The following is a 26,815-nucleotide window of genomic DNA, read 5'->3' on the forward strand; positions in this document are numbered from 1 at the left end:
ACATCCCATACTTTATTCCCAAAGTTGGGACTTGTTTGTCAGAATAAGTTTTCACATACTCTACATCTGCTAATTCATCTGAGAGTTATGTGAAGCACAATGTTTTTCAAAAGAAGCTATGTTGAGCTAGAAGACAAGCCTCAGACTGCAAATTTAAAGGCTATGACTAAAGGCTAAACTATTCAGATATAACAGATCAGTTCTCAAAATTGTTGTTCAACCAGATATTTGCCACCTACTCAGAATCTAGAGAAGACATGAAGAAAGCTTTAAAAGGAGATAATGAAATGTTGAAAATAACAACAAAGTTTCCAAAGCACATACAATGTGTTCGCAATACAACACTCCTTTGATAATTGGGACTTTATTCACAAGAGCTATTTTATCTTACTGAAAAAAAAACATTAAAGTGTTTTTGACTAATATGTACATACAGACTAATGGAATAGATCAGCAATCTACAAAAAAAAACTGAGGTTTTCTAGAGGACAACAGGAAAAGGATATTAACATCATGAGTACTAGCTTCAGTTTAGGAAATTCATAGATCAAATTACATTTCATTAACTATCCTTGGCTTGTGCACAAAAAGTAATACTATGACTTGTTTTGCCTGAAATATGGAAAAAACCATTTCTAAACACAAACACAAACACATGGAAGATAGAAATACAGCATACACAAATTTGACAAAATAATTAGTACTGTACTGACAAGTAGTCATTACCAGTTTCTATAAGCAGTTTCCATGTGCGTTTTCCATGAAATTAAAACAATGAGTAAAAACTTTGCAGTCAAGTCTGATAAAAATGTAGTCTGTGTTTTATCCCACTGATTCAAAAGATACATAACAAAGCATGCCTATAGGGCAAACTAATAGATTTAGTCTTTCCATGCTACCTTGGCTTGACATTGGCTGCTAATATTCACACATAAACCATTTATGCTACATAAATAAGCTGCTATAATAACAGAAAAATACAATTTCATTCATAGTACTGCTTTATTTAAGGCAGGCATTAGTACATTTTAAATCATCATTTGTTTTGTCTGTAACAGCTAACCAATATAAGCATATTGTAAAGGTCTCAACAGTGAGAGGAAACATACACCTTGTGTAGTTACTCATAATTGCACAAAATCATCATGTTCATAATCTAAATCTCTCCATAGTATAATTGAGTAGTTATAATTTAGATATGTTTTTGTACATCTCCAGTGTAAGAAATTAGAAGATACAGAATATGACATTTAAAATCTGACTTGGCTGAATACTCTTTTTTGTTTACAGAAAGGGAAGAGGGGTTTGGACAGATCATATTTTACAGACACACTTGTATAAATATCTAGAAATAATAATTCTATGATAAACACATTCAAATCTATCACAGAGAGAAACATTGGTCAATCAGTAAGGTTGTTTGAATGCAATGAATCTTCAGTTTGAAATACAAGCTTCATAGGGGATCAACTCTTAATATCCAGTCACGGTTTCTGGCACAATGTTCACAAGAAGCAACAGGAAGAGGAGAGAAAAAGAAGGAGAGATGAAGGAGAAGGAGGGAGCAGAGGACAAGTAGAGAAGAGGGGGTAGAAGATTAGAGGAGAGAGAGTGGGCGTGGAAGAGAGGGGATTGTGGGAAACATGAAGTGTTTTGGAGGAGAAGAGGGAGGGAAATGTGGAAGGGGGTGGAAGAAGAGCGGGAGTTGAAGAGGGTGGTATGAAACGAGTGTGTGGGGGGGGGGGCAGAGGGGAGTTTCAGTTTGGGGAGGAGGGGGCGGGGGTGTGCTGAGGCTTGGCCACTCTCATTGTGGCAGAGCTTTGAGTATGGCATTCACCTCCTCCGCAACAGCTGTCAATGCAAACTCAAACTGCTCCTGGGAGTGGAGAGAAAGAAAGAGAGAGAGAAATAGGGAAAAGAGACAGAAGGTTAAGCCATACAGAAACATCCCAAACCTAAAGGTATGAAACTTCAGATCACAGTTGCCGCATATCATTTGCATTTGCCACACATTTGCTTACAAGTGTTCTAATGTTGATAACCAGTAGGGGGAGTGAAACTGTAACCTATTCATGTGTGAAGTATGTGTTACAACCATGTAGACAAACTAACTGCTTGCTAACTTGTCTAAAATTTGTCCTGGGACATACCCCTATATTTTAAATACTAAATATTATGTAAAAAACGACATCACCTGAACAAAATAAAAAATGACCACAGGTTTACACTGACATCTCAATTCTCTGCTCAGTTCTGGAGTATATAGCCAAAAACTAAATTACATATGACATGCAGTATAAATACCTTGAAAATAAAGACAGCTTCAGCAGTGATTTAATCGAGTGAGAACGGGTCAACTAAACAACAATTGACTGTCTAATCTTTTTAAAATGTTGACTGTGACTGGAAAAACACATTCAAGTGACCCCCCATGAATATGACAAGGGAACGTGTATGAATCTATGTACAGTATATTGGTCTGAGAGAGGGAGAGACAAAGAGAGGGTAAGCAGAGTGGGAGAGGCAGTGTGTGTTCATCCTTATATTGAGCTTGCCTCACTCTTATAAGTGAGCTCACCACCTTGATTTAAAATAGTGAGATAGGGGGTTAGGCAGTGGCAGCATAGAGCCACACCCACTTGCTGTTCACAAATCAAAGGCTGTCATTAAAGCTTCCCCAAGTTGAAAGAGAGAGGAGGGGTGTAGGGGTGAAAGAGAAGGGGAAGAGAGAGAAGGAAAGAGAGGTGTGGAGAGAGAGGTTGGGACAGAGTGAGGGAAAGGAATAAGAGAGAGACAGGAAGCAATACTTCGAAGGTGAGACAGACCTGAGGGAAAGGGAGAGAGAAGGGGGGGAGGGAGACCAAGAGAGAAGCATGGAGAGACAAAGACAGAGAGACAAGGACGATACCTTGGTCTGGACCATGGCCGCTCTCTGGTCCCTTAGGTGCTCCAGGGTGGCAGCAATATCGATCTCCTTCGCACCTGCAATACACACACACACACACGTACAGACACACACAGTTGGACAGAGTTCAAAGACCAGGAAAGATAATCCGAGCCAGCATCTGTCATTCTGCTTTTATATACCCTCTCCCTTTGGAACAGAACGTTGTTGCATTCATCTGAGTCCACACACACACACACAGACACACACACGGATAACCACCGACACACACACGAGGTTCAGATTGTTTTTGTTGTTGGGATGAAAAACAAGGGGATGAGAAGGAGGAGCAGATCCAAGGGAAAGAACACTAGACTTTGTGAAAGTGTCGAGTGTCTGATTCAGAACCTTGATAAAAGCTGTGTCCTCTGCTCCCTTTCCCATCAGCCTTTTGGTCGGCTCCACTAACGTTCCCCAGTACACCACTTTAATCTTCGTATCGGAGGGGGGAGGGAGGCCCTGTTTTCCACCTGCGTCATGTCAGGTGCCCCCTCTCAGATGCCCCCCTCAGGTGCCTCGATACTTGTCACTGGTAAATACCAGGCCACCTTTCGACTGTACCAGTGCCTGCTCACCAGCATGGCACCATGCCCGTTTGTTCAGACATGGTGATGAAGTTGGCAGCGGGCTGTGCCCCCCTGCCGACTGAACACGCTGGTGATCACAAAGACCAAGGCTATCTGAATCTTGAACTAATTGGGCTAGACTACACCATCGCCTGGACGGCTTTCCGTGTTCACTGTGAAAACCTTGCAAAGGGGAGGAGAAAGAAGAAAAAGAATGTCTCGGAGACAGAGAAAAAGAGGTGCAAAATTGCAAAAATAAAATAAAAGATGGAATTTGTTTTCTGTACTCTTTCCCACTGCAGGCTCCTCCTCCTCCCTGATTTGCACGAATCAAAAGTGCAAACTTTCTGTAAAAAAAAAAAAAGCTGAAAATGAATGAGTAAAGAAAAGCTCATTCAAGTCCTATTCTCTTATTCAAATGACCAGAAGTACAATAGACTCCGTTCCATCCAAGAAAGCCACACGGTTCTACTAGCCTTACTCTACTAAGGCCTTTATTTTGAAAGGACTTAACAACTCATGCTTTTGTGCAGGTTTATAATAAACCACACTTTAGATGGAACAGTATAAACGGGCTCATTTGAGTTCCCTTCTCGTAAGACTCCCTTCCTCAAGGAGAAAAAGAACCAAAGGAGAAGGAAAAAAAAAGAAAGAAAGCCCTGGCCCTTGAGGAAGCCGTGAATAAGCAGAGCTGAGCTGTGCTTACCAGCTGGACACTAGGCCCCTGAAAGCACCCCTGCACTTGTGCATAGGATTCTTAAGATAGAGAGAACATTACAGGAGAGAGATAGATAGAGAGAGAGAGACACAGAGAGAAGCTTTGGGGGGAAAAAAGAAGCAAATAAAAAGAAAGGAAAAAACCCTCGGCATAATTCTCGGTTGAATTTACAATTCATTCCTTGGGAAAAAAGGAAGGAAAGAAAAGGATTGGGGCGGTGGGGGTTGGGATGATTTTGTGTCCGAGGCTCCTGGAGGTGGCTTTGATCAGGCTGAAGGAACGCCGTAGCAGCAACCTGGGGCCTCCAGCTTCTCAGGGGCCAGACAAAGACTGTACCCCACTCCAACCCCCTGCAGCCCTCCCCCACCCCCTGACAGGCCCAGCCCGGCCCAGATCCCTGCCCTGTTGGTCGGGAGGAGGGGGGGCGGGGGGGGTTCTGAGCCGGCCGCACAGTGTGACAGCCTGGGAAAAGCGGCTTCTCAGTGGGGGCAAGGATGGCCACTCTGCCCTTTCATCTCTGGTTAAGGCCAGGCAGGACAGGACTGCTGCATCGCTCAGGGAGACTGCGACAGACACATACCTTCCTGGTTGCGGTCACAAGTGAGGATGTAGCTCAAATATAGTACAGGTGCACATACGCACAAACCCAGATAAACCTGCACACCATACTGTCTCAAATCTACTGTATTTGTTACGGAATTATTTTTTGTCACATTCTTTTTCTCAGTCTCCCTCTTTATGTAACATTCCACAAAAGCCAGTCTCCCCTCTAATGCATTTCTAAACCCATGGTTGAACATTTTTGGTTTGCATGTTGCCATGGCAGCATGTCCAACTGGACCAGTGTGAAGGGAGAACGAATGAATAATACTGGCCGCTCACCTTTAGCCATCTTGTTGAGAACCATGTCAATCAGAATGTATGTTCCACTTCTACCTGCGCCATCGCTGTGATAGAGAAAGATGGAGAGATGAATGGATAAAGAGAGAAAAGGGGAGGAAGAGAGATGCGAGAGATTTAGAGAGAGAGAGTAAAAGAGAGGTAAATTATAAGTATTAAAGCCAAACATAAAGGCCAGCTTCCATGTCTTATGACTTAGCCAACAACATTCCAAGGCAAGATTATTGTACATCTTAAAACGACTCTGTGTTGATTTAGTTTCAGTTCCCCAAAAATGTGACATATTGTAACAGGTGAATGCAATGAGCAGAATTTAATATGTCATGCATATGAGTCAACTAATGCTATTTCAAGGGGATAAACACGATCAAAGGGGCAAATTATGGAACAAAAACGTTATTTATGGTATAATTTTAATAACAGGAAAAAATAGCAAACTGCAATATCCGACTTCAAGGAACAGCTGAAAACGAATTGGATACTAACATTTCTACATGTTTAATTTGGGCATCTTGTGACGTGAGGAAACATTATTTTCTCGTTCAGGTGCTTCCTTTTTTCAGATAAATGACATCAACTGGTGTTGGCTCAGTAAAAATGACCTACTGAGAGACTGTGGTAAATAATACACACTGGTGTGGACGCACCGTGGCATGCTTGAACAGAATGGTCAGAGATAACTGAACACAAGCCCACTGTAGTTAACTGAGCACCTGGAATGTGACATTACTGAGTAGGGTTGAAGAGGCATGATGAACGAAAGCCTGTGTCTATACTTGCCTGCAGTGGACTATAATAGGACAAGAGCGTCCCCGGTAGCATTTGTTGACCTTTCTGTAACAGAAGAGAAGATATGCATCATAAACAGTTCAACCCCACATGAACGTTTAATTAAAAACACAGAATGGCAGTAGGGTATCATTTTCACACTCTACCTTCTAAAATTTAACTAAACATAACTTTTTACTTTATTCGTATGTATTTTTTTACAGTTTGGCATGTATTTAACAGCTTTAGGGCCAAAAGTCCATAAGGTGACATGGAGCCTCTGCAAAGTGAGAGAGTTAAGTTTTTCAACTTGATAATCTGACCACTTTCCACAATTAAATACATAATATATGTGACCAAATAAGACTGGCTATGGTGATCAATAGGTTTGATCTAATGAAGGAAAGAATGTGTGTTCATTGTTATTCTGTTCTCCTTGTAGAATGAAACATGTTCCCACCCCTCATCCACACACTCCTGCTGATGTCCAAGTGTCTGGCAGCTTTCAGGCTTTTAAGAAGCAGATGTTGAAGAGATGAATTACAGAAGTACATTCAACTGCCCAGGAATAATCCCTAGCTCCTTGTCCCTAAACAGCAGAGAGGTACAGTATATATGTATGGAATGGAATGTACGTGAACTCATCAAGATGGTGGTACAGCAAAAAGCACGTTGGAGGAAGCACCACCTTGATTATATTCAAATTGTCCATGTTCATTTAATGAACTCAAACCTCAGAGGACCTTTTAGGCTCAAGTACATGAGGTGCACTGGCTAGTGCAGCTTTCCTGGCATAGTGGAATCAAAGGATTCACTGATATTGTGAAAACCTTGGGAATCCAATGCACCAAAGTCAACTGCACCCCAAGTATTGTGCAAGAAATATTTGATTCAGGTCTGCAAACAAATGTTGAAACCCATTTTTTTGCAGACAGATCTGACCACAGATGCCATCAGCAAGGTTACCATAGGATCTTGGAACAAGAGGAGGAGGATGACCATTGGGTGTAGGGGTGGTCAGGGGTTGGGGGGAGAGGGGTCGGTGTGGGAGCTAATTCAAAGGACAGGAAAGAGGCGCCCCAGAAGTTGAAGGGTCAGACAGACAGACAGAGGGAGAGAGAGAGAGAGAGAGAGAGAGAGAGAGAGGAGGTGGGTTTGATCGGAGGAAGTCAAGCAAATCATCAGCAAGCGAAAGGCAAGAGGTCATTATAGGTCATTGGACACAGAGTAAAGAAAGAAGGAGATGGCCAGAGAGGGAGGGAGGAGAGCTGAGGCAGGAGAGGAGAGGAGGAGAGCTGAGGCAGGAGAGGAGAGGAGGAGAACTGAGGCAGGAGAGGAGAGGAGGGGTCCACGAGGCCCCTCTTTTTGGTTGCAGAATCGCAGTTTCCAATGATCACTTTTGTGACTATGCAACTGGGCTCATATTACTAGCTGCAACATCACAAAAATGACAGTGGCAACCGCTAGTTAGCTTGGCAAAAACAAACGAGAGGGAAAAAAGCCCAATCAAAAAACAATAAAAAACTGGGTCGTTTCACAAAGTAAAGAGTGCCGTTGTGCTTGATCAGAAGGGAGTGAGTTGTGTTAAACACATGCCGACATACAGCAGGAGTGAAATCAGCTTGCAGATTACGGACTCAAGCCCCCAAATCGGATGAGACAGGTAACCCACCAATGCAGTACAATAAAGATAAGATTCAAAGAAACATAGTAATACTGCTGTACTTCCTTCATCATTTTCTCACCCTGTAAACAGAAGCAACTTCTTATCTCCTCAAGAAAAGCTCATAGATTGGTATGTGATAGCTGGCTATAGGGTTTACACCATAACCTAACTCTGGTCCACCAAGAAAATAGTCAACATCTAGCAAGGTGTTAACATGCACCGCAAACACAGCAACACCTGGTTCCATCAAAGACAGACAGGGAGTAAATCCATGTTAAACCTGAGGGAGCAGCAAAGCCGATATTAAGACATCACACGAGCCAAGCTAAAAGTCTTATCACGAAAGGGATAGATAGAGAGGAGGAGGAGGAAGGGGTGGGTGAAGGGAAAAGAAAAAAACAGGTAAGATGGAATCAATTGCGACTGAAGTCGATTTGTTTAATCCAGATTTTCAATTCTATTTATCCGACAGTAGCAAAGACATTATTTGGACTTTTATTTCTGGGCTTACCTGCGGAAGTCCAAGAGTGTCCGGTTGGATTCCGGAACATTCTGGTTGAGCCAGGTTAGGAAGTGGAACTGTGTGACAGTGCGTGTCTCATTGGTCTGCATGTTCTTCAGGTAGAAACTTCGCACCAGGAAGTCATCACACCAGATGTGCTCTGACACCAGGTTGACCTTTTTTTACAAAACACACACACAAACACAGAGAGATGCTAACATTGAATGCAGCCGGAAATACACACCTGGCATATACATTTTAAAATATAATGAATAAATAAAATGCACCATATTGAATAGTAATGTCGTAGAAATGAAATGGAAAAACCCCAGGATGCTAGAGGGGGTTCTGTACCTCGTAGATGTGGTAGAGGTTGGAGCCCTCATCAGGCCAGTAGTGATAACACTGCTTCACCCCGCTCTCTGTCAGAGGAGTCAGCATCACGATGACCACACATCCATTCTCCCACACCATCTGTACACAACCACAACACAACCGCCATTTCGTCCCCGGTATTGGTGTTCAAATACCATGGGAGAGAGATACTGAGTGACTCAATCCCACATTGCTATTCAGTCGCACATTCCCTTGAACTTCACAATCATCTTTTTGATCTACAGTACTTTCCAAAAATGCAAGAGAAGAACATTTGTCTAAGCTGTGAGTCACTCAAATACAGAGTCTGTCAAAAGGAGTACTGCATGACTCAAAACTATAATTGAAATAATTTCTCTCTTCTTTATTTTCAAACCTGGCTGACCAAATGGTGAAATTTATCTTGCTGACGGCTATACCTGTTTTTGCCTATGTCTTGTGACCTCAGGAGAGCCATTGTGCTTGTGTAGAGTGAGAGCTAGCAATAACGGACCTGATAAAACAATACTGTGCTGGTCATTAGCTCATCCAGACGTTGGCTCTGGAGGCCGTCATCCACTGAACCCACAGCAATGCTCCAAAAAGTATTTCTACGATTTATGGATTTGATAAAGTGCAACGTTTGAGCTATCGAACTGTCTATCTTGTCTACATTTTTACCGTCACCATGGCACAATATGTAATACGTTAACGCCCCATGGGGAGAAAAAACGATTTAGGGAGACACAGGACCACCTTGCTAAGACAGTGCTGATTAGAAGGCTTCCAATGAGGGTAACATTCAGACCGCATTATGCTGGCAAGAATGGATGCTACAGAAGCCTGTGGTTCAGCCTGAATATGAAGGCATCCAGACCTGGCCAGCCCTCAGCCTACTTAATGACTGAGACAGGGGAAGGAGAGGAGGGGCAAGAAGAGAGAGAGAGGGAAGGAGAGAGTACAGCCTCATGCTGTGTTGTGAGACCTATTGAATTGGACTATAAGTCTATGGAATGGGCAGGAGGGGAATAGATTGTTGTGTGTGTGTGTGTGTGTGTGTGTGTGTGACAGAATGAGAGAGGGAGTGTGTTCACAACCTTCAGGGATTAGCCCGAAAAAAAGAGGGGGAAGGGGGGTCCGCTGAGAGGCCCAAACTCATACCCCAGTGGCTCCCATGCTGGGACAGGCATTTCAGTCCAGTCCACGGCACAATTCAAGAGCTCTTTCTCAACAATTCACTCCCTTTTCCAAGCCCCTCCATTATCATAGTAGATGGACCAAATTCTTATAGTCGATTTTCCTAAAGATTCTAATCGAATTCAAAAGGATCTCTCCCTGGTCTGAAGACAAGACTGGCCCACTCGGTTTGCGTACAATAAGCAGACATTTTTGCTCAGCATTTTGAGTTAGATTGTGTGCTGGCGTTACATACTGTGGCACTGGTGAGAATTCTAACACTAGCTAGAGATTGCAGTTGTCGTCTGTGACTTACGATGGTAATAACACTGGAGTTCCTTTTTGTTTGAGACTGGGGAAATTATTGATTTTATGAATAAGAGAAGGAGGGTGTGTGTGTCTTCTTGTCTGTGTGTGGCGTGTCTGTCAGTGTGTTTAAGAGTTTGGTGTGTATAAAGTGTAGTGTGAGCGTGTATGTGTGTGTGTGTGTGTGTGTGTGTGTGTGTGTGGACTACCTGCCAGAAGTCAGCGACCGTGGAGGGGAGAGGGCCTTGAGTGGCGATGTAGGCCGGGTTTCTCGGGTCATGGTCCATCTGACAAAAAGAGGGATGAGGGACAGGGGAAATTAGAGGAGGAGAGGAGAAGAGGAGAGAGAGGAAGAAACAAGGAGAAAGTGGGAAGGAACCATCAGTAGAGGTTGCAGTATTATTCTTTCAAATTGGGACATACAAATTCACATATGTTTCTAATAAAATAACTGTAAAACAACACCACTGATTAAGTCATTACTGATTAAGAAGAAAGCTACATCACTCAGCGCGGTTGGTTTTAGCATATGTTAATTTGCCCATCCAAACTGCCATACTGGCAGTGAGGCAAGCACCATTGAGTGTGATGCCAAACCAGGAGGTCCCACTCAAAAATTACTTGGCGGCCATTGAAGCGTTCAAGGTTTCCTTTGGGTTAATGCAGTGTGCAAAATCATTCCAAGTGGTAAACCAAATGTTTGTGGAAGCCAGCGCTCCATTGAGTTCCAAAATGTTGATTCAAATGTTTCTCTTCTTCTGTGGTGCTTCAAAAACAACAAGGAGCTCAAACGTCTCCTGCTGGTGGAAGCCAAAGTTGAAAAGAAAAGTGGGTGTGAAACGTGAGGCGACTGAGAGAATAGGTGATTGACACTCATACCTATTACCATGCAAATAGTATGGAAAATCGAATAATTGGATAGGCCAATTTAGCTAGAAGCAATTATGGAGGGAGACAGATAATTCAGAAACACACACGCACACACAAAATTGTCTTAAATGGTCTCCTGTTCGTTCATAATTCAGATTAGTCAAATCTTTTAAATGGACTCGAGGTTAGCAAAAAATATTACACTTTTAACTGAAATGTATAATGTTGGGGGAAGAAAGGAGCAGTTCTTATTAGGAGGCTTGCAGTTTCAATTAGACAGTACAACCATGAATGCACAGTAGTGTTTGGGAAAGGATGGGGAGGGACCGATTTTTTCCCTTTAATTAAGATGCTATTGATTATGACGGCTTACAGCAAGTCAAAAAGCATTGCTTTGGCCTATGCGAGAACAACCAAAAGAAAAAGCCTCTTAATGTCCCTCCTCTGATGCAATCTCCCAGGAGACGTTAAGCTTTTAAAGCAGACCAATGTAGATCCAATATGGAGGGAGGGAGAGAGGGAACCGTGTGAGGCTCATTTAGTTGGGAGACAGAACAAGGGAGAGAGCAAGAGTGGAGAGGTAAAGGCTGCCAGATGAAGAAGGTACGAGGGAGGGGGAAAAAGAGACAGAGAGAGGGAGAGAGGGGGAGACACACGAAGGGAGGAGAAACAGACAGATAAAGTAGCTGTCCCTCATCTTTGCGCATGCCTTGTTCCCCCCCTTCTTTGTCTTTCTACCTCCCTCCCTCCTTCTCCAATCTCTCAGGAGACACAATGTTTCCTGACACGTCCAAGTGCCTCCTGTCTTAGAAACTGAGATGCGGTGCTAATGACATTCTTGAGTGTGTCTGTGTTTTTGTGGCAGCCAGCGTGGTCATCTAGAGAACAGGTCTGCCGGTGCCATTGATGGTGGTTCTCCGTGAAAACAGTCTTTCACTCCCACCCTTTCACACTAACAAACCTACACCCGCACACCTTCCCAGTCCCTTTATTACCCCCCCCCCCCTTCCCCCCTCCCGCCCGCCCGCCCCCGACCTCACAATTTTAGAAAAGGGATAAGAAAAGATTACCCCACCATCCCCATCCCGCTGCCCAATCAGCAGTGACACAACAGGAGTAATTATGCTCGGTTTTGTTCGGGCTCAGTCAGGGTCCAGCGTGGCGGTGATTACCGACCCCTTTCTTAAAACACCCACCATTACAACCACCTCCACCCCCAACCCGTTGACCGTGCCCGGTGGGCTGCAGCAGCACCGAGCTGCACTCTCCTGTCTGTCACCTCGGCAGGGGGGGCTTCCCACTCTGTCATACCCTTTTGTGTCTGCTGTAGTCTGACTCGCCAGGGATCCTGGAACGCAGTGGCCGCTGCTGTTTTGGTCCACAGATGCTAGCGGCAGTGGTGACTCACGTTTGTTTGGTTTCCCTTCCGGGCGGAGGTGTATGAAAAGGTATTGAAAGTGGACATGGGGAGCCAGAATCCATGAGGAGTTTTTGTCGTGGGTGGGGGAGGGGGTGAGGTTGGTTGGTTGTGAGAAATTGAACGCAACAGCCAGTGGTCAAGAGTTTCCTGTGTTCGATTGGAAGATGTTTTTTTTATGAGTATGTACAGAATATTGGATCCAAATCTTATATTAGTATCCATTTAATAGCAGACACCAGTAAAAACCTCAGCAAAACTATGAACTCTCACAGGAATGAAGAGTACCAGAATTCATGGCGGCAAAGACTCCCATTATTGGATCCTCAAAATGGAATCTTCCCTCGAGAAAAGGAAGAGAAGGAGAGGATCTCTCAATAAGACGTCTCAGTGTGAGAATGTGGAAGAGCCCCATCGGAGGGTGTCACATTCGATAGTTGAGACTACCCTTAGACATAAGATGTTCTCTATGCAGAGAGAACATTTCTAAGACATGAATGGCTGTTTGCACAGATTAAGCATAGTCTAAAATGAAGAGAAACGTTTCTCAAGGTTTTATTATGTCCAGAAAACCAGCCCAGAGTTTTGACGATAATGTGGCAGAATTTCTTAGAAATATCTCCACAACCATGCAGATGCTGTATGGATGAATGCACATGGAATCAGCAGGATTCCAACCTATTAACAAGATTGCCAATGATTTTCCCAAATGTCTTTATTTTCAGCTCTTAGGGGCTGCTACTATGCAATTTCTCTAATACCATGTATTTTAGTTGAACAAAAAACTTTCCACACTTTCCAGACAAACAGTCTCCCACTCGCAAGCATATCATTTGTTCTCTCTTTTCTTTCCTTCTTTAATTTGAGTGTAGGTGGAGCGGTATTGCAGCATTTATATTGCCAACAAATGTATGGCTGTAAATACACCAACCAATTGTCCCCATCATGTTTGTCGGTCGTGATGTTGTGTAGGAAAAGGTCCTTCTGTCACTCACATCCTGCCATTTTTTGCACCATGGAGGGAATCTGAAATGCATGGCTACCTCTGGATCTGGTGATCTGCCCAATGTTAAAATGAAGAGCGATATATTAACTGAATTTGCACTATTCATTCTGGCTCTCCAACATGTACCTGGAGGCAGAAATGAAAGAAACTAATGAAATGTGTTGCTCTGCTTAATGGTAAACATAGGAGTTGCATTAGCATCATTCAAGGTCATCGCTAATGATATCCAGGAATTCACTGATCTATTGTGCTTTTCAAAAGATGGACAGAATTGAGTGGAGCGTGCATGCCCTTCCTCACACCTCTCCCCAGTGAATGTTTGCCTGATATTTCTATGAAACTGATATTGATATTCATAGCGTTACACATAGCACCTAAGCATACGTTTTTACCAAAATGAAACAACCGTAGTGTCACAGTGTATTATTGCACAGCGCTGTTTTGCTGTAGTTTCTTTTGGATTGCTTGTACCGTATATATTTCGCTCAATTAAGTATGTGGTGAAGGTACTTACAATTGGGCTGGCATTGATGTAATCAGAATTGCCTTGACTGTTTTCTAGCTTCAAGGTTATTCTTGAGTGATCATCTGAAATATAAACGTAAAGGATTTAATGACTTTCCTTCCTCGTTAAGGACTTTACTTCCTCTGCTTTGAATCAATACAGGACCCTGTAGTAGTACTAAGATTCTAAAAATACTTCTAAAAATAACATCTAACTAACAAATTAGTAAACAGGACCACGTTGGCCAACAGAAAAAAAAGAACTAAGAACCGTCTGCTAGTACCCATCCCAAGGGAGCTCAGGACCATCTGAGACAGAGAGAGGAGAGGGGAGAGCTTACAGGCCACCACGGTGTTGGAGCGGTTCTTCTTGGCGTTGCCGTCCTTCAGGCCGGTGGTGGAGGCGTTGGGCTCAGCCTGATAGGCACACAGCGCCTCCCACTCCTTCTCCAGGCGGTCCTTGCTCTTCAGGTGGGACTCCATGTACGACTGAGGGAGAGAAGGGGTGAGGAGGAGTTACACTCAGAGCCTGGGATGTGGAAGCGAGTGGGTTCTAGATAGGATGAGATAGGAGTTAGTGTATTTAGTATCAATCCAGCCTTGTTGATGGTGCTGTGTCTCTCTGCATGTGTCTTTAGTAAGGGTACATTGTCAATTCCGAACCCAACTCCCTTCTCTGGATTGCTTCGCAGTTGATCTTTCTCAGTGGTCTGTGGTCATAGCCAGAGTTAGGAATAGCAGTCCCTAAATGACAAGCAATTTAACCAAGGCCATTACCTTCCATACTGTATTCATAATTAAGTAAGGAGCCAAGACTTTGATAGACTGCCGGTAATGAGCTTGTCAAACGTAAATGTAGAACCTAGCAATGTTTTTAGCACCACGGCTAGCAGGTTAGGTATAACTTGACTCAAATGATGGATATTAAGAATTTGCTGGTTTGGTGCCCTTGGTAAGATGCACATCACAGACAAACATGAAGTGTTCTAGAACTGAAGAGAGAGGGGGGGGAGTGTCACACAAAGCTTCATGCCACAAAAAAAGGGAGCTTCTTAAAATGGCTCCTCATTAAATATGATTAATACCATAGGCTACAAATGTGGAGGACATAATCTGGATTCATATTAAGTACCCTTAAAGGCTTAATGGACTTCCACTATAATAAGAGGTCTTTGTTAAAAAAGGAATCCATCTTAGAACTGACACAGTATTGGCTACTGTGTGGCTCCTTCTTGCTACTGATGCTGGAAATTACTCTCTACACACACACACACACACACACACACACACACACACGCATGCACACACACACACACACACACACACACACACACACACAGACAGGTAGGCACATACACATCCTACATTTAACAACACTTAATCCCGGCACACGCCCAGACACAGCCCCCAATATCAAAACATGATTACATTATGAGTCGACACACAGAACAAACTCTCCAACCTACTCCTCTAACTCTGTGTTACACCACAACAGAATATAGCCAGGAACTGTTGGTAATGTAGACCCTTATCACATCTGTGGGACGTTAACCCAATACGTTACCCACCTTTACAAACAGACAGACAGACACACACCACACTAACACCCCCGTGCCAAACTAACACACAAGCGCAGTACAACCACACCCCCACCCCGTCACCTCTCCTGCATCCAAACAGAGAGAAAGAGAGGAGGAGACAAGAGGGAGACACTCTCTCCTTCTGAGCTAATGCCAGAGTAATGGGGTTTTGTAGCTGTGTAAAGGGATTATTGCAATCCAATCAGGAGGTGCTGAGATCACCATGTGTCGGGCAAACACTGGCTAATCCCCTTAGTGCAGGGCTTACAGCTGCCAAAGGTGCTCAATAAAATCAGAACTGGGAGAGAGAAGAAGAGCAACGTGAGCGGCCACTGTGGCTCTGACGTGGTCTGTAGGTGGGCCCATGTCATGGAGTAGAGGGCCTCAATGAGAGCGACTGGGGGAGGGGGACCAAAGTGTGGGCGACATTTTGGTTCTCCAATAGAAGTGGGTGAAAGGCAGGCTGTACAGTACGTTTTCCCAAGCCCGCATTGAATAAGTTGGGTACTGTTCCGCTTATAAGACCACAAAGATACTAAGACCTCACTACGAAGGGTGACATGGGTTACGGCTGTACAAGTTGTACAAGGCTTCCAAAACCAGGGGATGCACTGTTCCTCAACATTCCAAATTACACACACGCACACACACACACACACACACACACGCACACACGCACACACACACACATGCTAGCACCCTTGCCAAGCTAATCTCTATGGAGTCTGCACATAGTATAATCTATAACACTTACTTGCCCAGCAACAAAAGACAAGATAATGTGCTTTATATATAGAGTCAAGTTAATCCTCTTAAGACACAGGCGAGTTTATGCACAGAGTCAGATTCTCTACATGTCGCTTGGGACAAAGTACTACATTAACATAAGATAAGATGGTGGAAGCCATTTCTCTCCCCAAATTAAAATCAGTGGGGGATCATGATGCTGGGATTCCAGGTTTTAACACCAGGCAATTAATTTTCTGTGGGGGACAAAGTAAAAAACCTGCTAAGCAATCATGTTGTTCTTTGACGCCCCGCAATATTACCCACGGAACAATGGACGGATGGCTCTTCTGGGAGCAATAGAGGAAATATCTGGCTTTCGGCTCAGGGACCGTGATAATGGATGGCATATTTCAACTGCCTTCTCTATTAGCCTGGGTCAACCTCTCTCGGTGATACAGTATGGTGAGACACGACTCAGGGCTTTGTTTTATTCACTTCATCCTGTTTGCCTTGTGGTGGTCTCCAATGGACTTAAGATGACCCCTTATGTTTTACAAGGTGCTCCATTGATAACTATCACTGCTGTATTCAAAGTCTCAAGACCTTGGTGAATAAGAGAATTGTGGCTTGGCCAGCTCTTTACCCAGTCGAAGTGAGAAATCATAGCCAACATCATATTTCTACAGGGCTTTTGCGAGACATCTGGAGCTGTCCAAGGTGCTGAAGCCCACCAAACCTGCATTGCTCATGTTGAGCTCAACCGAAATGAATGGGGAGCCCAGAGGAAACGTATCCGTCTGTGATATTCTCCCAAGCTCCATGGAGGAGTAGAAAAGCGCTCTTGAAACGCTCAGATAGAAATCCATCACATTGAATGGATATGTCACTCCAACCATGCATGAGGAATCCTTTGAAGGTCTCCTTTGCACAACTTATATCTGGAATGTTCAATTCCACCTAAATATCACTCTATAGTCCTGGAGATATGAAGCGCTTTGGGCCTTTTTGAACTCATGGCTACGCGGTTACATCCGGCATGAAGCGCCATCACGCATGTACGCCCCGTGTGAGATGATAACGATCTGAAAAGCTTTATCGCAATTACAATAGGACTCAGCACACGGCACAAGGGTTTTCATGAGAGCAGAGGAGCAGACAGTCCTAGACATGTGTGATGACAGGGAGAGGAAGACAGCATAAGAGATGTGAGAGACAGAGAATGACGCAAGCGTGGGCAAGCGTGGGCGTGAGAAGGAGGACAGAGAGAGACGGCGGGAAAAGCACAAAAGAGAGAACAGGACGCCCCACCCCCCCCCGACGGCAGGGATCCCTGCCGAGGGGCCCCTCCGACGCCACATCCTCACCAGTATCATGTGACCCGTGGAGATGTCCATGTTGGAGTGGGCGGGCTTCTCGCACCAGGAGGAGGTGCTGCTGCGGGCCGAGGGGCTGACGGCCGGGCCCCCCTCGCTGAACTGGGACGACACGCTGTTGATGCGAGACTGGAGGGCCTGGAACGGCTCGGGGCGCTCCGCCGGCGCTTTGACCGCCATCCGCTGGCGACACAGCTCCTAGGAGACAGAGATGGAGAGCGACACGAGACGGTTTCAAAGCTGCCGCCAAGGAAACAGGCGCGGTCGTGTCATATGGTTACATTCTCATGTCACCCTTGTCCCATAGGGGATTGATAGTGTTGACTAGGATCAGGGATGAAGTTACTCGTCGATGGTGATTTAGGGTCAGCCTGCTTTGATACTGGTGTTTCCTGTTGTTTGGTCAGTATTAAACTATCTGATAATCGAGCAACTCATTTCTATTTCATCCCTGCTGTGCTATTACAATACGTACCTCCTCCAACACTCCTAACATTGCCGACCAACGTGGTTGGGCCGCATTTCATATAGCGTATCTACAGACATTGTTTGAAGTTTGAATATTATACTGTACGTGCACAACATTAACAATGCCTGGATTCAGACGTAACTCTACCCTACAATTTTCTGTCACAAATGGAGTACAAACACAAAACAGCATTAATACCATGTCAGGCTCGAGAAAAAAGCCAAAGGATAGGACAGGATAATCATAGCAGGTTGGGTAGCAGCATAGGTAGACAGAATGATTACAGTGTATAGGTACACTTTGATTATAGTTTGCAAACCTCTCAAGGTCAGTACAGTAATTGTGGTCCTTGAGCGCCTATATCCATTCCAAGTTGTGAAGAAAAGTTAGTGATGTTTAATACTTTTACACTAGGAAATGCATTTAAAGCTCATTTAGTTGCGATAGTAACCTGTTATGACTCTGTATTGCTAATTGATGTTCAACTGCAGCAGATGGTTAATATACTTGGTTCTCTCCAATATTCTAGTAGAGCATCATCATTTAGAAGTATGGGCTTGGATAGGTAGGCTACATGGTCTAGTAATGATCAACATCCATAGTGAAACAGATGAATTACCAGTAATTAAGTAATAGAATCCCTGATAAGTATCTACACGTGCTTTGATCACAGGAGAAAGGATAATAATGATGCATGCTTGGTGTAAGTGAGAACAGACGTCATCTTGCTGTCCCTTCTGCAGCCGGTCTTACCTCACCATTCATTCTCATTCTGCCACAGACATTGATCTATGGTCAGCTCCAATGACTCATAACCAAGGCAATTAGTCCTCTACCTATACCTCCCTCACCAGCATCCATCCTCTTCTGCACACACGCACACACACACACACACACACACACACACACACACACACACACACACACACACACACACACACAGACACACACCCACCCACACACAGACACAAACACACAGTAGGGATCCATGATCCATGCTGCTCAAGTACTGCCATGCCAAGTACAGACATGGCTGTCTGTCAGGCTTCACTGTAGCATAAAGCCTCAATTTAAGTTGCTATCCTGGAATCCCACTTCTACTGACTGAAAGTTCTATTCACAGTATTACCACGCTAGTTAACACCTACCCCAGCAACCGTTCAGGGTGAATTTAGCAGCTACAGCAATCAGTTGGTGCCTCATTAAAACAGGCTAAGAGGCTAACAATATTTCTCCCCCTGAGAGAATCAATTAAGTTACAAAATAAGCCAAATAGGAGGGAGAGAATGTTAAGAACATTTCGACCCAAAGTGTGTGTTAAATAACTTATATTTACAGCTATAGTCAAGCACCACCCTGGGCCTAGAAGAAATGAGGAGATATGTATCTTCATTTATGGCTTATTGATTTTTATCTTCTATACACACTTAATCATCCACTGGTCTTGGTCCTTTATCTTAGTTTATGGTTGTGGTCCTTAGCTGTGTGGGGCACACATGCTACTATAGTATAATGTAGAACGGGAGAATATGCCCCAGACACAAATTATTATGTCTGAGTAAAAAAAAAGAAACATCAGGCAATTATAACAAAAGATAAGTACCTTCCATTTTCTTGGAATGTTTAGTTTAATTAGCTTTAGATTTGGGATGTGGCATTTGACATAAAACACTGAAAAAATAATAATTGTGCACACCAAAATAAATCAAGCAAAAAATCTTGGAATCGACTAAGACGTCTATTACTCCATTACAAAGGACAGCAGGTTTTAAATTGCTTATTTTTTCTATCAAACACTTTCAGAAAACAGAGGAAAACACCAGTCACAGAAGGACCGAAGCTATGCTGAACACCATGTCTGCACACAGTGTCGCAATCTGTATGCCAGAGTATGTGTGTGTGTGTGTGTGTGTGTACCCTCCGAGTCAAGTTCAGAGTCTGTCTATGTGGTTGTCTGCACCATACATCACCCTGGGCGGTGGGCGTGCCCATCTGGAGAGGGCACCGTGGAGCGAGCGTGCCACCCGCACCACCTAAAATAGAGAGCTAATGGGCCGGGTGGCAGGGGTGGCAGGGCAAAGCTGCACGGGGGCCACTCTGTTGGCACGCCCCACCACAATCTCAGGGGGGGGGCCTCTCTCCATGGTGTGCCCCTCCGTGCTAAAACAAACAAACAAACAAAGGCCCTCCTGACTCAACATGGTGGACGGACAAAGAGAGGGAGGGAGGGTGTGCGAGGGGATGGAGAGAAGGAAAAAAGAGAGAGGGGAAAAGAAAGAAAGCGTGGGGGTTGAGGGGAAGTCAGGGCTGGGCTGGAGGACTCGAGAGATGGAGAAGTAGAGAAGGGAAAAATGAGGGGAAACTTGACGGTACATTCGGGGCGTTGAGAGAGGGAGGAGGGGAGGAGAACGCGTTTGAGAGGAGGATAACTAACCCATATGGAGTGAGAGGAGAGAGGGAGGAGTAAAGCATCAAGAGAGAGAGAGAGAAGTACAGAAGTAGAGAGAGAGACGTGAGCCCTTGTTCGGCTGCCGCAGAATGCCAGTCCCCAGTCTATGATGACGTTCCCATTCCAGGTGGGAGGAGCTGACAGAGATGCACATCCCCCCAGACTGAGCCAAACGGAACGCACTCCACCCGTCAATCAAACTCAACTGTTTCTGTCAACCCATCCAACGTCATACTTGCACGGTGACTGTATAATGGCTGACAACCTGAAGCATTGTAAGGTAAAAAGGATTAGGCAATGGAAAAGGGTAACAGCAGTGAAGCGACGGGCGCGTGTGCGCGTGTGTGCATTTGAGGGAGTGCGTGCAACGCTGCCTCAGACAAAAGCGCCAAGGGCAAGAATCATTAACATGCAGAGCCTGTGCGTATGTGAATATCTAAGTGTGTGTGCGTGTGTGTGTGTTGAAATAGCAGTAGTAGGGCTGTCAAACTGCCCGCTGCTCCCTGCATGCTTTAATTGCATGTAGCTTTTGAGAGTCCCTTGTGCAAGAGTGGTACACACACACTCTTAGCTTGACTAACACACGCACACACACGCGCACACACACACGTTCAGCTCAGCCGTGGGAATCCCTCTCTACACAGCATCACTGACAAAGAGACGAGGCTTATGTCGCTAAGATGTGTACAGCACATCGGGGTCTTTGTGAAAGAACATTAACCACGCGATAGTTCTGTTTTTTTCTAATGAAAGGCATGTTTTTTTTTGTATAGGTTATTTGTTCGACATTAGTAGTTTATACATAGATTTTAAAATACATTTAATGCAAAGGCTAAAATCAAAGGTATACTGACAACAAAGAATTAAAGAGAATAGAAAAAATTGTATACAGGTGTTTGATATAAACAAGGAGATACTTGATTAGACTTTACACTACTGTGTGTGCCCTGACATACACATTTATTTCAGCAACAAATAAAACGTCAGTACTTACTGTAACAGCACTGTGCTCAGTACTCATTATATTATCAATGCTCAAAGGGCCATTCTCATTTCAAAGCACAAGGGTCAGGCAAGGAAAATGTGAATCTAATTATTGCTTATAAAAATAGATAATATTGGATTCTGTTAATTACATTTCACACCTATAATTTCTGGCCGAAGGATAATTACACCAAGCAGGATCACAGAATTTAAAAGACTTGTGTTGTCACAGCAATGTAGTTTTATACGGTATAACTATCTTATGCCTATATTGTTTAACACATAATAATAACAACTGCAAATGCTAGTGGCATTGAAAAATAGGTTAATACTAGCAATGAACACATCATGTAATTGCAGCCCTATATCATCTACTGTGGTTAATCTGATTGGCCAAGGCAAAGGTAGTGATTCTTATAGGGATCATGCTCTGTACTGATACTATTCATGACTCGAGTATTGCAGGCTCCTTCTTTAAATAAGTGTTGACTAAAAAATGGTCCAGAGCATTCTTCCATAAAATCAAGAGTAACCTGGAGGGGAACCCTCTGAAAAGAAGGTTCCGGGCAGACAGAACCACTGAGTAAAAGGACAAAAATACTGGCTGCATTAAGCCCTCCTACCTGATAGGTGGCGGTAGCATCGCTGCCAGTGTCAGAGCCCAGGTTGGTGAGCTTCTCTTTGAGCTTGTGGTGGGAGCGGTGGCGGAGACAGTAGATCACAGAAGAGGCCAGGAGAACTCCCACAATGCACAGGATGGACACCACAGTCAGGATAAGGAACTTGGTGGACTCTGCCTGACTGTACTTGGTTGGGATCTGGTTCAGTTTGGATTTCTGGGGAGACAGAGGAATGCTGTTTAGTTGACATATTTACAGTAAAGCCTGGACACCACCTGTTGTGCCAAAAAGGATACTTACTAAGCAAACATTTCAAATTGTATCACAATTTCACCTAGATTTGAGTCACACTTACGTTGACATAGCCAATACCAGTATACACAAAAAGTAAAGCATGCATTATTCATGGTGTCACAATACATAACTATCCTATTAACAAACATTTTGGGATATATGTTTAATTTATGCGCAGAATAAAACAACATAAAAACTGCAATGGAAACATTTAGGATAACATCTGAAGATACGTCAACCAACTATTAAAAATCCTCATAGGGAACACGATCAAATTAAAGACAGCAGAGTGATTAAAGCACATTTAGTTATATTAACTCATTCGAGTAGATATGAATGGCCCTATTGTAATCTTACAGGACCAAGTGGCATGTAAGTTATTCATGAAGAACCCAGTTATACATGGAGTTCATTTAAGAGAACAGCCAAGAGCTTGGGATGATAGGCCTGTCGCATTTTACCTGACCACCATGAATCAACAATAGCCCCATAATTCCCCCTCATTAGGCCGACCATAATGTGCCTAGCAACAATGCCTCGCAGGCAAAGAATGAAAAGGAGGGAGGCGCAAATTGCAATCCAAATGACAGAGCCTGCGATTCTCTTTCACCAAAATTATCAAAAGAAATTAATAGAGCCTCGGAAAAAAAAGACTGAATTGCCTTGATTCTCCACAGCTTTTGACAAGATCGGGATAATTAATCTACACTTTCACTCTTTTCCTTTTCCAGTGCCCAACCCTCCGTTCCTCTTCAACAATTATGACTGTGAGGCTATGCATTTCCTTTAATTTCAAAATAATTTTATGTTGTTTCATCGCCCAATCCTTTGCGCACAACCTTTTCACTCTGTTTCGCAATGCGAAATCCACCTTAAAGACAATATGTAAGACGATATCTGACCACTTGCATACAAGTGATGAATGATTAAGGTTTAAGAACATTTAAGAACAGAGGAGCAAACGATGCTTGTCTGGAGGGAGAAGAAAACACCAAAAACCCTGTCAGTGTTTGAGGTGAGACGAGCTGGACTGGTTTGACGAGGTCATGGAAATGCGGCCTTGGATGAGGTTGTGAGAGTGTGAGTATGTGAGAGCGAGAGAGAGAGAGAGAGAGAGAGAGAGAGAGAGAGGGAGAGAGAGAGAGAGAGAGAGGGGGGGAGAAACAGAGGAAGAGAGAGAGAGCGATTAGTGCTTAGGCCTTCCCGTCTGTCTGTCAGACGTACATACAGTAAGCTCTTGGGAGGTGGTTAAGGGTGGTCCATCCCGCACACAGAATTGTACTGGGATGCTTGTAACCGCCTTAACACACACATACACACACAGACACACACACAAATACAACAGTGTAAAGATGCAATCCACCCCTTATTTCATTCATAGCTGCAAGCTGTATTCAGCACCTAAACACAGCGACACAGAAAGCTCCACAAAAGAAGACAACAGTTGCCCAAAGCTTTGTGAGGTCCAGTTTGCTTGAGGTTGTCTAAGCTGTGTACTGTAAGGACCTCCCTGCATGGTAATGTGATGTCCTCAGAGGAGGCTCAAAGTACGACTCAGCACAAAGACCCAAACGGAGCTTCTTATTATTTAAGAGAGTGCAGTCTAACACTTTAAATGGTGGCCATAATGAAGGGTTTTTGTAAAGGTTTACAAAATGCGTACCCTTAGTTACAAATACTTTACCTTTTATATGACTCACTGTTTAAAGCTGAACTTTGTTATAAACAACATAAAGAAGTTTTAGGAATGGTTTACAAGAACATTAGTGATGTCTAGGTTTAGGTGAGTGAGTGACATGGCTCAGTGTTGCAATCTAAGGTTTCTAACTTCAAGGAAGTAATACATTTTTTTATTTATAAAACTGATTAGAAGGATGCACCTATACTGTGTGGGTCTGACGTGGTTATTAATAATGCAATTCTGATGATAATACATGCTGATACCACATACTGGTTCTAATCATTTTTTTCTAAACATATATATTTCCACGGATCAAATAACTAAATTATTCATTCACTTGATCCATGCTTTTGTTTTGTTGAATTTCATTGAGAAGGATTGCATCTTGCTTGGATGGTAATGAACCATTATTCAAGCTCCTAACAATAAGTATTCGTTCATCCCTCATAGGGCAGATGCTGAGGGTTCGTACAGTCCTCAACCCTCTTTATCATGGCTGCCTAGCATGTCTGTCTATTGATTTAAACAAATGTAGCATGACCCCACCCGCTTAATCAAGTTTGGTTGCAGTTGTCAGTGAAGTTAGTGGGGGGAGACGTGGAACGCTGGCTCAGGTCTATGAAAATGAGTAGCAGTTCTGACTGCTGCTGAACAACTAGATGTTGCAGAGTATGCCATTCTGGAAAAACAAATGCTCTTAGGAGGGCCCTTAAATTTTAATATCTGCAAGCACTGAATCTGTGATTATGTGATGGACTATGGCCTCCAATAATATCCATGGGGATCATTGAATGGTCATATAAGAAACATGTGGAATGGAAAAGCTCATTGTTCGGATACTAGATCTGGTCAAAAGTGCAGCTGCTGGGCCTATCCTCATCCCTCTTATCTCCCTCCAAAGGTTTAGCACTTTCAATCAAATTACATGGCAAGGGCTTTATGGACAGAGCCCTGTGTTATACTGAGAGCACTTCTGTATGGAACCCCCCCCCCCCCCCACCCCCTCCATATTTTGCTGCTGTACGATGCTAGCCACAGATAAAGCCATAATGACAGCATGAGAGTGTTACTGTATTACGTCCTTATGATACATGATTTGAGATATACATACTACGTGATTTTAGATAAACATACAAATACATTTGCATAACAGTAGAGGGTTGATAGATCTGCAGCACCATATGAATATGTTGATTGCTTTGTCTACGTAACATAGCAGTTTTATGCTATTCAGCTACAATTACAAGGAAAATCATTGTGTTTTAGCATTCTTCTTTGACTCAAGGAACTAGAAAAACATTTTTATCTCAAAGCAAGAGAAATGGAAGTCCTATTATGCCTTGGGTCTACTGCCCATCTGTCTTAAAGCAATTGTACTTGCAAATTATTTTTCATTTCACATGTGCAAACGTGATTTGACATATGCATACTCCTCATGACTGAAGACTGTTGAAAAGCATTAGCATAGCCGTCAAGAATGCTGTCCGGCTGCAAGCTCTTGTGCTTTGTCCTTTTCAACAAATATTTGTTATAGTATCTACGAACAAAATTACATTCTAATCACAGAAGAATCCTAGAAAAGTTTGAATTCAAATATAAATGTAGTTTTCGAAAATTAGATGTTGTGGAATTATCAAAAACAAAGTTACACCACAATAATATCTGTATAACAAGTAAGAAGAATATTTAAGAACTCACCTCAATAATGAGTTTTACACGTAAAACAAAGTTACCAAAGCAATTACTGTAGTGAATTAAGTTTGCTCAAATCCATACTAAGTGGACTTGAGTAACTAGGTCCAGTGAAAATGACAGTAACCAAATAGAACTGCAGCTTGTTGGTATTCAATCCGGCTATTTGATATCGACGTAGAAAGAAGTGGGGATCTGGAGGGAGGTAGTTGGTGAGGGGCATGAAGGATTAGCACGGCTCCAGTAGACAAAAGGCAGATGGATTTGGTGTTGCTCTGGCTTATTCAAAATCATTGAATAAAGGTCAAAGGGAGTGAGGCACCCAACCATTGTTTCCTCACAACTACTTGTGGGGAAACAATGATCTCTCCCTAACCTTGGATAATACAATTCCTTTGAAAAGTTCACTCTCTGCTTTACAAACCTTTCTGCAAACAAGCACACGCAAGAACACGTCACACACACACACACAACCAGGAACAAATATACGTGCACAGACACACATTCTTTACAACTTTCTAAGTGACACAAACACCAGCTGAGGCACATTTCCAACTCTAATACATGTTTGCTTAATTTATATGCACAGCATTGGCTACTGTACTGCCTACTTCCTAGTCTAGAGTTTAAATATTTTTACTATTATTAGCAGTCTTATTTCCATGTGTGCTTTACCGTCAAAACAAAAAGCATAGAGGACCTTCGATTGAATTATGTGACAACAATTACCAGTAGTCGACTACGTATTAATAATCACGTTTGTCATTTTTTTGGTCAATAAGGGTACTAAAACAGCAGGTATTCTTAGACGCCAAAGATTTCCCTACACTGGTCTTCATCATAAGCTTTCATTCATTCATAAAAAATTAAAAAACATTATGAGACGAATATTTTTAGAATTATTGGAAGCTATGACAATGTAAAATAATATGCTAACTTATATACTGGCTCACCTCGAACAAGCTGGTAAACTCTAGCGGGACAGGCTACTCCCTTAGCCGAAAAAGGCTACAATTTGTCAAATTAATTAAATGCAAATTCGTATAAAACTAAATTAAATGTAGTAAGAAATAATCACAATTCGAAATCAAGAGATGGATTATGTCAGTCGTCGGCTGACCAGAAGAAGAAACTGCACATGTCGTGCGTAATTTACGCAAAATCCATAAGCTAAATAAAAGGAAGATCGTACTTGAATGAATTTATATTAATATGTCATTTTAATTATATTATTTATATGTACTTTC

The 26,815-nt window shown here is 43.2% G+C and overlaps 1 protein-coding gene across 1 annotated transcript in view; it reads right to left on the reverse strand.

The window, feature by feature from the left end:
• Nucleotides 1-43: 43 nt before the first annotated feature.
• Nucleotides 44-26,815, reverse strand: part of LOC124472179 (receptor-type tyrosine-protein phosphatase N2-like) — an 81,840-nt gene continuing 55,068 nt past the window's right edge. The window contains exons 13-23 of the mRNA XM_047026872.1: nucleotides 21,905-22,117; nucleotides 17,371-17,577; nucleotides 14,039-14,186; nucleotides 13,708-13,781; nucleotides 10,110-10,187; nucleotides 8,419-8,538; nucleotides 8,074-8,240; nucleotides 5,909-5,962; nucleotides 5,111-5,175; nucleotides 2,909-2,982; nucleotides 44-1,876 (exon numbers count right to left, since the gene is read on the reverse strand). Coding sequence (XP_046882828.1) covers nucleotides 1,805-1,876; nucleotides 2,909-2,982; nucleotides 5,111-5,175; nucleotides 5,909-5,962; nucleotides 8,074-8,240; nucleotides 8,419-8,538; nucleotides 10,110-10,187; nucleotides 13,708-13,781; nucleotides 14,039-14,186; nucleotides 17,371-17,577; nucleotides 21,905-22,117 — 1,272 coding nt within the window. The 3' untranslated portion in view covers nucleotides 44-1,804. The remainder of the gene's footprint in view (nucleotides 1,877-2,908; nucleotides 2,983-5,110; nucleotides 5,176-5,908; nucleotides 5,963-8,073; nucleotides 8,241-8,418; nucleotides 8,539-10,109; nucleotides 10,188-13,707; nucleotides 13,782-14,038; nucleotides 14,187-17,370; nucleotides 17,578-21,904; nucleotides 22,118-26,815) is intronic.

Source organism: Hypomesus transpacificus, chromosome 10 (genome assembly GCF_021917145.1).
Source record: "Hypomesus transpacificus isolate Combined female chromosome 10, fHypTra1, whole genome shotgun sequence".
In the NCBI taxonomy this organism is placed as follows: domain Eukaryota; kingdom Metazoa; phylum Chordata; class Actinopteri; order Osmeriformes; family Osmeridae; genus Hypomesus; species Hypomesus transpacificus.